Here is a 12,719-nt window from a genome sequence, read left to right as displayed (position 1 = left end):
ATATTTAAACTGGGAGGAAAAATTAAGCAGGGGGAAGGGAGTAGATGGAAGAAGAAAGGAGTTTACAGCAGAGAGCACGTTGAGTAGAGACATTCCAATTTTCTATTTGTTCAGTCAGGAGTTTGGTTGGAGAGCATAGATGAGAAAGAAGGTATGCAGAAGGAAGAGATTAAGGAGAAACACTCAATCAATGTTGAAGAGATAATTTTCAAAAGCAATATGTGACACAATACCACTCGCAATGAGATTTACTATGAATTACTAGAGTGATTTTACTTAGAGTATAAAATTCTGACCATCTCATAAGTTTGTTTTATGTAACACCAATGAAAATACATCTTAAGCTGATAGCATCAGTAATCTCTTGTTTCTGTGTCCATATTCATATTTGTCTGTATATCCATTTCATTAGAATGCAAGAGTCTGCACCATCCTCATCATTCGGGACATTTACTTCATGATAAATGGGCCTCATTAGTAGCAGTTTGAGGCATTATTACTTATTCATCTATGAAAGTTATAAAACTTTTCTTAATTCATTTTCCAGAAACCATTATTTTAAAGGACAAATATTTTCTTATTCTTCAAATGAGGTAGAAGACAATGTACCTTTTCGGATTGTTTCCAACGTTCTATTTAAGCATTTAAGAAAAAAAAAAAAGGACTTAAATCAATTTTACTTCTCAATTTTATTTATCAACATAACTTGAGGATGAGGTATTATGTTTGAGTAAGAGGAGTCAGTGAACATGCCTATTGCAAGCCTTCTTTTAAGTCTTAATCATTTGACAAAAGTATTGTGTCCTTTCATTGGTCCATTAAGCTCAGGCTGCCTCAGGTAATCTAACTTTCAAAATTGATGTAGCATTCTCTGTGGATGCGGCTTATAAGAATCAATGAATTAAATATAGTTTGTAATGCCCAAATAATAGGATATTCATCATTTATGAAAATGTAAGGTTATACCCGAATCTCAAATCCATTACTATTTGGGTGATTTTGAGTGGGAGGAACCATAGAGAAGCATTTGGGGTGGGGATTATAACAGTAAAGTTTGTATGTAATTTTTATTTATAAATACTTTTGGAGCAAACTCCTTTGTGTCTCAAAACTCCATATTCAGTTTAGCATTTTGTAAGACAATGATTCCCATTTATGGTCATTAAGTTACACCTAGTGCTGGACAGCCTGTTAAATTATCTAGCAATGGAAAGGAATTTCTCTTCTGAATTTCAGTCTTCTTTTTCCATCACAAATAACGCTGATTTGTATTTGTGAGCAGAGCACTAGAGTTAGGGAGACAACAAAGCATAAGTCATCCTCTTGCTCTGAGAGACTGCAAGGGAAATAAAAAGAAGGATGGATCAGGAGGATCAAGATTAGAAAAAAATAAAATAAAATTGTCCCCTTTCTGTCTCTTCCTCAACTTCTGTGCATCAACTTTTGTGACCTTGGTTGCAGAGAGTTGCTTTGTTACTCATAGTCCTTTATTGCTTTTGTGAAATGGAATCAAACTTATGAGTTTTAAATCCTAACAGGATGTAGAATATCAGTTACAATCACGTCATTTGATGCCAAGGGATAGGTAAAGGGGGATCTGCCTCTCTCTCTCTCTCTCTCTCTCTCTCTCTCTCTCTCTCTGTATACACACACACACACACACACACACACACACACACACACACACACAATCACACACACACTTTAAAGATACAATAGTTGGGATTCAACTCCACCTAGCTCACAGCCCCCAGCCCTTTAACAAACACAGCCCAAACGCCAGTATCTGCAACACAATAGCTGAGAATTCAGGTTATAGGCCCTCTCTTTGAAGAGAGTAAAGCTAGTTTTGTTAAGGAGGAAGATAAGAAAGAATTGGGGGCGGGGTGCGGAGAGAAAATAAATGAGATTCTGTTGCAATGAAGAGAGTTGTAGTCCACTTTCTCTGGATTCTTTGTGTTGTCCTCTTCAGCTTTGTCCCATCCTGTCTTTCTCCTTTTGCCCCTGCCCTCATCCCAGTTCCCTAGCTCTGGAGTCGCCAGGCCAGCCCCAGAGCCTATCCCTTTAAATGACAGCTGTGGCTCCAGTCCCAGTTCGGAGCTTGACGTCAGTGCCACCTCCTGGGCTGCTAGTAGTTAGCGCCGGCGCCGGCGCTCCCGGCTGAGGCGCGCTGGCTCGCCTGCAGCCGGGGGTGAGTTTTCTTCGCTCCGGCCCCGCCTCCTGCCCTCCCCTCGGAGAGCCGCGCGCAGCCCCCGAACCTCCTCTCCAAGTCTCTCGCACAGTTGCAGTCGGTCACCCTAAAGGAGCAGCCGTGCTCGCTCGCGGAGGTCCATTCCTGAGAGTCTCTCCCCGATGGAGCTTGGGCGCCTCCGACGCCGCTGCTGCCGGGAACCCTGAGCAGCGCCGGGTGCCCTGAGGACCGCGCCGGCCAGCCAGAGAGTGCAGGGCTACCGGGCGCACGCCGAGGACCCGGGACCTCGAGGCTCTGGGAAGCACTCCGTGCGGCTCTCCTGGGTCACCTGGCCGGTGGCTGGGACCATGGCTCTGAAGGACACGGGCAGCGGCGGCAGCACCATCCTCCCGATCAGCGAGATGGTGTCCGCGTCCAGCTCTCCCGGCGCTCCGCTGGCCGCCGCCCCGGGGCCCTGCGCCCCGTCGCCCTTCCCCGAGGTAGTGGAGCTGAATGTTGGCGGCCAGGTTTATGTGACCAAGCATTCGACGTTACTCAGCGTCCCGGACAGCACTCTGGCCAGCATGTTCTCACCCTCTAGTCCCCGGGGCGGCGCTAGGCGCCGGGGCGACTTGCCCAGGGACAGCCGCGCGCGCTTCTTCATCGACCGCGACGGCTTCCTCTTTAGGTACGTGCTGGATTACCTGCGCGACAAGCAGCTGGCACTGCCCGAGCACTTTCCCGAGAAGGAGAGGCTCCTGCGCGAAGCAGAGTTCTTTCAGCTCACCGACCTGGTCAAGCTGCTGTCGCCCAAGGTCACCAAGCAGAACTCGCTCAACGATGAGTGCTGCCAGAGCGACCTGGAGGACAACGTTTCCCAGGGCAGCAGCGACGCACTGCTGCTGCGTGGGGCGGCGGCTGGCGCGCCCTCGGGCTCTGGGGCACATGGTGTCAGTGGTGTAGTCGGTGGTGGCAGCGCTCCGGACAAGCGCTCTGGGTTCCTCACCCTGGGCTACCGTGGCTCTTACACCACGGTGCGAGATAACCAGGCAGATGCCAAGTTCAGGCGTGTGGCGCGCATCATGGTGTGTGGGCGCATAGCCTTGGCCAAGGAGGTCTTTGGGGACACTCTTAATGAGAGTCGCGACCCTGACCGTCAGCCTGAGAAGTACACATCCCGCTTCTACCTCAAGTTCACCTACTTGGAGCAGGCGTTCGATCGACTGTCTGAGGCCGGCTTCCACATGGTGGCGTGCAACTCCTCTGGCACTGCCGCCTTTGTCAACCAGTACCGAGACGACAAGATCTGGAGCAGTTACACTGAATACATCTTCTTCCGTAAGTTAGCAACCTAGCTACCTATGTATGCATCTCACACCCTTTCTCTGACATTGTTGACTGGAGGCGGGGGAAGTCCCGCTGTGGCCCAGAAGGGATGTCCCCTGCCAGAGTGCCCTGGCGGCAAGCCTGATAATCTGTACTAGCAGTTCTCCCGCCAGCATCCCTTGAGCAGTGCAGAGTACTCATCCCTTCCTCCCCCATCCCTGGATTCAGGCTCTCTTCCTGAACTTATTGATTTCTGCCTTCTTGCCCCGCCTAGCCCCAGGATGCTCTAGAAACTCTTCACTGCATAGGATTAAGAGGAGGGATGACAGTAGTGTGTGTGTGTGTGTGTGTGTGTGTGTGTGTGTGTGTGTGTGTGTGTTTGTGTGTGTGTGCCTATAGGCCCTCCTTCTCTTGTTTGATGTGAGTTTAGGGGGTCAGTTTCTTTGATCATTTCTTTAAAGGGCTAAGTGAAATGGGGACAGCGCCAAGAAAAATGCCAAGATTAGCTCCTGTGCGGTTCTACGCGCAAGAGCTCCAGTTGCGTGTGGTTTTGGAAGGACACAACTCATGAAATGGTGACTGTGCTTCTAGAATAGCCCCTCCTGAGACCTGGCACATGAGGGCTGCTGCTGTAAAATGACCTCCATTAATTAGTAACATACAGGTTTTCCTCTGTCATCCACCCTCTAAGTAACTACCCAATGTTATGGACAGACGTCAGAGAGGAGAAATGAGTTTTGGCTTCAGAGTGAGGCTCTCAGGATTAGAGAGTCCAAAAGGGGACAGGCGTTTGCATGCCATGAGTGTGTGTGTGTGTGTGTGTGTGTGTGTGTGTGTGTGTGTGTTTACCTAAAGGGGTAGAGTGTTGAATCAATTGAGCTCAAAACCTCAACTAAACAGTCTTAGTATGCAGGGGCATGTAGATATATATTGAATGGGGCTAAGATTCCAAAGTAAGCAAAGTAAAACTCCCGTGGGGATGGAGGCAGGGAAATTATTTGGTTTGCACTTTCATTTGGCAAGATACAAGAAGCTTTAAAAGCCGTGTAAGTGTGTGTGTGTGTGTGTGTGTGTGTGTGTGTGTGTTGTGTGTGTGTGTGTTCAGCAGGGTGGGGACAGCACTAAAAGCCTCTAATGGAAGTAACCTGGCTCTCATTGTGTTTGCCTTACTAAGTAGCTCTCAATTGCAAAGCAAAAATGATTAATTTTCTACACTTGAGCAGAGAGCCGGGGAAAGAGGCCTCTCCTTCTGCAGGTGCAGGGTTGATTGACACACAATTCAGTGCCAGTATGTTTTTGGTAACCTTGGAGGCAGAGTGAGTGGCAACACTTTGCTTCTGAAAGTTAGGTGACATTTTGAGACAGTGTTGGAGTTCCTAAGGAGAGCTCTGCTGCAGGGGAGCAAATGCATATCCACTGAAGAATGCATAAAGATCCAACCCCATTTACTGATTTATCATTTATGACGGTCTTCCCACGCAGGCCACGCTGGCCTTCAATTCTTAGTCCTCCTGCCTCTTCCTTCTGAAGGCTATCATCCAGTACTGCTGCTACAGGCCTGGCTCCTTGTTTTGTTTATCTCAAACACTCTTTGTTACACAGTTTAAAAGACCAGTATTTGGGAAAGCACAAAAAGGATGTTAATATTTTCTTGTGTAAAAGTAGCATCTCTTGCATCTACATTAAGCAATTAAAATATTTAAAATTAAATAAGGTCCTCCTTATCGTTGAGATCCTTATCTGGATTTGGATGCATTAAGGCTCTAAGTCAATTCATCAAGGATATGTTTCTAACCATTTCAGAATATGATGTGAAGTGAGTGTTTAATTTCACATGGTTAGTATTCTTTTGTGGGTTGGTTTTGGTTTTGTTTTATTACAGAAGATATAAACATGAGTGCTGTTAATGATTTTGTTTTTAATTGCAGGGTTAAATCAGCAAGCACTGACTAGACTGATGGGGATGGTTTTTCAGGAACACAGACACACACACACATACACACACACACCACACACACACACACACACACACACACACACACACACACACACAATGTTTTAAAACTTCTTGTATCTTGCCAAGCAAAAGTGCTAGCTAAATAATTTCCCTGCTTCCATCCCTACCTGAGTTTTACTTTGGTCACCTTGGAAGCTTAGTCCCATCCAATACATACCTACAAAGCGCTACATATTAAAACTGTGTTTAGTTGAGATTTGAACTCAAGTTGATTCTACATTCCGCCCCTTTAGTCTTGAGCAGTAGTTCATGCTGGTCTCCTGACACCGAGTACAGAGACTCTAGGCATTTACCAGCATATCTGGCTAAGTTTAAGTACTGATTTTATGGAGTTATGTTTCTTAGTTTCTTAATTTCAGTCATTCCTATTTTGTCCCCTAATAAAGGGGAAGAAAAGGAAACATGCTCATTACAAAGAGAAAATACAGTCTGTCAATTAAGGCAAAACAATGCCACTCAATAACAACTTGAAATTAGAAGTTGCTAATTTAATTTTAAAAGATGATTTGAAAATCACCTAAAATTTAGTGTCTGTTGCATATTTTGAAGATAAGACATTAAATACAAATCATATTTTCATATTATAACAACTACCCCTTCTTGAGTGTTCACCTTCCTGATGAGCTCTGAGATTTTCTCATGACAACCTGAAATTAGAATTCTTAATGGATGACCCTAATTTAGAGAGAAAACTACATTATTAAGTGTTAAAGTTTGCACTTTGGAAGTTGTGATCCATCCACTATTCCACCAAATATATTTGTCATTTTTTCTGGGCATAACATTTATTTTAAATGGTGTGTTTTGCACTGTTGTGTTCTATCTGCACAGATTATTTTGAGTGGAGATCATTTTCACTATTTGAAAGTAATCATGCATTATAGTTTCTTTTTTTTCCTATTTCCATTGTTCTGTTTTGACAATGCCAGAATGAATGATATCTATCTATCTATCTATCTATCTATCTATCTATCTATCTACCTACATATTATTTATTTTTGACAGGTCTGTATTGGAAAGGGTTATCAATGAAAGTCATAAGTTCCAAATTATTAGATGGCCTGATTTCTGTTCATGTTTTGATACAGAAAAGAGCAATGATATTTTATACTTATTCACTCGTTAGCACAATTCTTCCATGAAAGTGTATAACATACATTTATTTCATGTCACATGTGAAGCATTTTAACATGTCTTTTGAATTTAAGATGCTGGTGAACTTAGTGTTTTGACACTGCTTCAAAGTAATAAAACACTAGTTAGCACAGGGGATTCAGTGTTCACTGTCTATCCTAAATTTCTGAAGAACAGAAAGAGGGTAGTAAATGATTCTGTAATCCTGAGTACTGTTATTTCCCAAATGTGTGTGCTGGGCCAAACTATGTACTTGTTCCTGCTTTAGTTTCTTTATCTGTATAATGGGTTTTGTTATACTTCCAACTTTATGGAATTGGAGAGTCCATGTGAAGCCCTTCTTGCATCAGAAATTGACTCAAGAAACTTCATTTACTACTAGTATGTAGTCTATTTTCTCGACAGCAAGTAAGCTTTTACTTTTTATAGGAAGTATAGTCAATCACATGGATTATTAGAAAATTAACTTGAAGAACAGCACGCCAAATCTTTGTAAGTTGGCAGTAAAAATGTAAATACTCCTCTTCAGGCTGCAGAGGTGGCTCAGTGGTTAAGGGCACTGGCTGCTCTTACAGAGGTGCTCTGCTAGCACCAACATGCCAACATGGCAGCCCACAGCTGTCTGAACTCCAATTCCAGGGGATCTGACAACATCACCCAGACATTCGTGGAGACAAAACACCAATGCATATAAAATAAAGATAAATAAATCACTAAATACTGCTTTCTTGGAACTTGAATATTTCAGATCACCTAGATGGTCCCATGATGTTCTCATAGTCTATCTACTAGTTTGTTCATTATTACTACTAACTCCTGATGCAGGGTGAAGAAGTGTTTTAGGATTCCTCCTTAGGACTTGAAACCTCAGCATTATTTATCTTATAAATGCCACTCTTATACTTCAGATAATGAGTTCAGATCCTTATCACTATAGACAAGCTATTAGACGTTAAGTACCAGCTTGGTTGGGGTACAAGAACAATTTTACCTCTTCTCATTCTTAACTCATTGTTTGTAAAGACTTTTAAATATAATGCAACACATACCATTAAGCTTAGCTTCTTATTACTCCTCATACACTGAAGGTGATTGACCTTTCTTGGGAAAACCAGAATGATTTACTGAGTATTTTGTTTTGTTTTGTTTTATCCTGTTTTGCTTTTTTTTTTTTTAAAAAAAAGCCACTAGACAGGACAAAATGCATTCTGCACTATACTGTAAAGACTCTCTCTCTCTCTCTCTCTCTCTCTCTCTCTCTCTCTCTCTCTCTCTCTTTGTGAGTGTGTATGTATATGTGTGCTTCAAAGTAGCATTATATTTTCCTTTATTACTCACAGTGAGGATAGTGTACATATATTCTTTTCTTGGTAATGGTACCTGAAATATTGGATTTCCTACGTTGCTTGGGTCATAAGTGTGATAGGTATGTAGGTCCAACAGTGTAGCAGAGAGAAAGTGAAAAAAATCACTGGAATGCAAAAATTTGGGAAGCAATGTGGTGTGATCCTGACCAGTGTTCAAGGGAAGCAGAGTGGCATGATCCTGGCTGATGTACAAGGGAAGCTGTGTGGTGTGATCCTGACTTGTATAGAAGGACTCTGGATTCTTATTTGTGGCTTAGTTTCCACCCCAAAGTTATCTTCTTGATGATACAAGGATTTTACTTCCAGATTTGCTGTTTCCTGAACTTTTAGGGGAAGAGTTGACTTTTCCCAAACAGGACCTATAATAAATGGAACAATTACAACACTTGAGTATGTGGGTATTTATACATAGTAGTACTTCCTGCAACATTCCTTGTGCTGGAAACCTGCTTCAGGGAGAACACTAGTGGAGAGCAGCCAGCTAATACACAAGGCTGTTTCTGTACTGGAAACACTTAACATTTAAAACATTCAACTAAGAAAACATATTTCAATGTTGGTTGGGTTCTCAGAACCTTAATCTACAAGTGAAGAAAATATTAACACGTGTGAGTGTAATAATTTTTAGTCTGTGAAAATTTTCCTTAAAATTTAACAAATACATATTTTGTGCCTTTATACACACACACACACACACACACACACACACACAAATATCATATTTATTAACAGTTTCAAATTAACCTTAACAGTTTTAACAGTGAATTTGTATACTGATATAATTTTTAAGACCTACTTTTAAGGCACTTCATAGTATTTGCTCCACATAGCAACCAGAAGCCTACAAGACATGTTAATAGCTCCTCAAATCCAGTGTTTTTCAATATTGAGATGTTGCAATTTTAAAAGGATGTGTATGTGTGTGTGTGTGTGTGTGTGTGTATCCTCATAATATATATATATATATATGTATATCCTTATAATATATATTCTTATAATTTTCTTAAAATTAAAACAAAATTTTTCCTATCTTTAACACTGTGAGAGGGCACTAACATCAAGATTTCTAAACCAGTAATATTTACCTGTTTGACAAATTACATATTTAAATAGTGACCAATCAAGGGATTCATTTTTACCATTGTTAATAGAACATACTTTCTTAGAAAGTGACAGAATGAATTATGTGTTAATTATGTAGTTGCTTCTGAGTTGCAAATACTGGTTAAGCCTATGAAATTATGTATTTTGTATAATTGGATTAAAGAATGCATCAAATACATGTTGGGTATTGAGACTGGCTTTCAGGAGTTTTGAAAACTAAAGAGGGTGACAATAATAATCTGAAATACTTGGAAAACAGAGTATCATATTAACCTGAACAGGGGTTTTAAATACAGATATAATTTCTGAGACCTCCTTCTAAGGGACTTCATGGTTTTTTGTTCCACGTAGGAAACAGAAGCCTGCAAGACATTCCTATAGCCCCTCGAATAGGGGGAGGTGGCTATTTCAAATGTTTTTTTTTTTCAAAATGTCAGTAAAGATTAGATGAGTTTTATTTCTAGAATTCTAGTCACTTCCACTGAGTATGCTCCAAGTGCCGACCTGAGGAGAAGATAGTTGGTTTCTCATTTTCACCCATTAAACAGTTCTCACTCACTTCTGCTTAATGTGAAAAGAAGAAGAAGAAGAAGAAGAAGAAGAAGAAGAAGAAGAAGAAGAAGAAGAAGAAGAAGAAGAAGAAGAAGAAGAAGGAAGAAGAAGAAGAAGAAGAAGAAGAAGAAGAAGAAAAAGAAGAAGAAGAAGAAGAAGGAAGAAGAAGAAGAAGAAGAAGAAGAAGAAGAAGAAGAAGAAGAAGAAGAAGAAGAAGAAGAAGAAAGAAGAAGAAGAAAGAAGAAGAAGAAGAAGAAACCTCTCCACTTTTTACCCATTTTCCCATTTAGTTTTAGACGGAGTCAGTAGTGTGTAACTCTAGCTGTCCTGGGACCCTCTATGTAGCCCAGCCTGTCTTCAAACAGTGTAATGCTCCTGCCTCTCTATCTTTATAGCGTTAGTGTTACAGTCTCGGGCCACCACAGCCAGCTAGTATTCTTCCCCCCCCCCTTCTCCCACACCCTCCCCATCCCTTCTTCCTTCCCACTCATAGTCTACTTTCTCCTTCCTCCCCACCTCTCCCTTAACCCATCTCCCTCTCATCTTTCTTCGAAAAACCCACACACTTTCTTTACATGAGTTAAAGCTGTAGCCCCTGTGCAAGTTTCTAGTACTGTACAAACATATAGTTTGTATTTCAACAAGAAAAGCCATGAAATATTCTGTACTGATCTTTTTACTTACAAATTTATTTCCTAATCCTTGGCTTCTCACCAGCCCTTCTAGTCTCACAGTTAGGAAATATGGAGTAAATCCTGATTGCACCTGGGGTGTCTTCGCTTTTCTCTTTTTTCACTGTGCAGTAATTGTAGATCCAAAATTGATTTTCTCACGTGTGGAATCATTCTCTTCTTATGTTGGTATTGCCCAACAGTTTCGCTTTTCCTTGTGAGATTTTATTGTCACAGTCTTGTGTTCTTGATCCTCAGTAATATGGGCAATACCAGTGTTTAAGGATTTAATAAGTGTCCGGTGTCTGAATGACTGTGTAGGTTAGAGAATGGGCTAGAGCTGTTAGAGATCCCATTAAGATATGTAGTAAGTTTGGGATTTAGTTTCCTTTCAGTTTAAAGTACACTCACTGAGCACCTAGCAAGATGTATCTGTCTACATTCACAAATTTGGACTAGAAAGAAAACTTGCCTTTAAAATGATCTTATAAAAATTTATGTAGGTGTGAATTACATTACAGTAGTGATACCTAGTATTAGTATCAAGAGGCAGGAGTAATTTAATGAGTACTATGCTGTACTATAATTGCATAGAACTATAAAGAATGAAACTAAATAAAATATCTACTGTGGAACAGACTAGAAGGGTCTTTTATATTAAGCTGTTAGAATTGTAAACATATAAGGAGTGTTAGTTATGTTTCTGTTACTGCAATAGAAAACACAACCAAGCTAACCTTTAGAAAGAAGGGCTTCTTTTCTAATTTATGTCTCTGGAAAGATAAAAAGATGTCACTGACAGAAAGTATGTCGGCAAGCAGCTAGCATGGCTACTGGTCAGAGCTGAAGGCTCCCATCTTGATCCTCAAGGAGGAAGCACTGAGTGAACTGGCAACACCCTGTGGCTTTTAAACCTCAAAGGCTGACCTCAGTGATATACTTCTTCCAGGAAGGTCACAAGTTCAAATCCTATCCAAATAGTACCATCAACTGGGTACCAAGTATTGAAACACCTGAACTTATGGTGGGCATTATCATTCAAACTACCACACAAGAATGTACACATACTTCTTTTTTTCTTTTGTTTTCCTTTTTTCTTTTCTCTTTTTTTTAGATTTTTTTAAACAATTTTTAATTAGATATTTTCTTCATTTACATTTCAAATGCTATCCCGAAAGTTCCCTATACCCTCCTGCTGCCCTGCTCCTCTATCCACCAACTCCTACTTCCTGGCCCTGGCATTCCCCTGTCCTGGGGCATACCAAGTTTATAAGACCAAGGGGCCTCTCTTCCCATTAATGGCCGACTAGGCCATCTTCTGCTACATATGCAGCTAGAGTCATGAGCTCCGGGGGTAATGGCTAGTTTATATTATTGTTCCTCCTATAGGATTGCATACCCCTTCAGCTCCTTGGGTACTTTCTCTAGCTCCTCCATTGTGGACCCTGTGTTCCATCCAATAGATGACTGTTAGCATCCACTTCTGTATTTGCCAGGCACTGGCATAGCCTCACAAGAGACAGCTATATCAGGGTCCAAAATCTTGCTAGTATATGCAATGGATGGATCTGGAGGATATCATCCTGAGTGAGGTAACCCAATCACAAAAGAACTCACATGATATACACTCACTAATAAGTGGATATTAGCCCAGATAATTCTAAGTAGATTCTAAGTAGAACACCCAAGATACAATTTGCAAAACACATGAAAATCAAGAAGAAGGAAGTGTGAATACTTTGTTCCTTCTTAGAATTGGGAACAAAATACCCATAGAAGAAGTTACAGAGACAAAGTTTGGAGCCAAGATTAAAGGATGGAGTATCCAGAGACTACCCCACCTGGGGATCCATTCCATAATCAGCCACCAAACACATACTTCTTTATATACAAATTGTTTGTGGGGGAAAAAAGCATGAAGAGTAGAATACTAGTTTTAGTGCAAGGTTAGAGAGATGGCTCAGTTCTCAAGAGCATGTGTTGCTCTTGCTCAGAGGACCTAGGACCCAGCAACCACATGGTGGCTTATAGCGATCTACTTCATTTATAGATGACCCGGTGACCTTTAGCTTTCACAGGCACCAGGCACTGTACCTAACATAAACACACATTCAGGCAATACACCAATACACTTAAAAATAAATTATTAAAAATTTAGTCTGGGTGGAAATTATAATCAGAAAATATGCATCTATATTTATCCTACTTATGAATGTATGAAACTAAACAACTCTACATTGCAGCCTACTCAGTTTTTAAAAGGCAATTAACAGGTACTGTTGTTAATGAGAAATATAACATCATCAATTTTGCCCCTACCTATTGACTTTGTTTTGAGAGAGTTAACAAAGAGAAGTAGATGACACTGATGGTATTCA

The 12,719-nt window shown here is 41.1% G+C and overlaps 1 protein-coding gene across 1 annotated transcript in view; it reads left to right on the top strand.

Annotated features, from left to right (window-relative positions):
* Positions 1-2,130: 2,130 nt before the first annotated feature.
* The window catches only part of Kctd8 (potassium channel tetramerisation domain containing 8), a 232,425-nt gene continuing 221,836 nt past the window's right edge, over positions 2,131-12,719 (top strand). Inside the window, exon 1 of the mRNA NM_175519.5 lies at positions 2,131-3,508. Coding sequence (NP_780728.3) covers positions 2,539-3,508 — 970 coding nt within the window. The 5' untranslated portion in view covers positions 2,131-2,538. The remainder of the gene's footprint in view (positions 3,509-12,719) is intronic.

Source organism: Mus musculus, chromosome 5, assembly GCF_000001635.26.
Source record: "Mus musculus strain C57BL/6J chromosome 5, GRCm38.p6 C57BL/6J".
Taxonomy (NCBI): domain Eukaryota; kingdom Metazoa; phylum Chordata; class Mammalia; order Rodentia; family Muridae; genus Mus; species Mus musculus.
The sequence above is the reverse complement of the archived record's forward strand: the minus strand, read 5'-3'. Positions and strand labels throughout refer to the sequence as shown.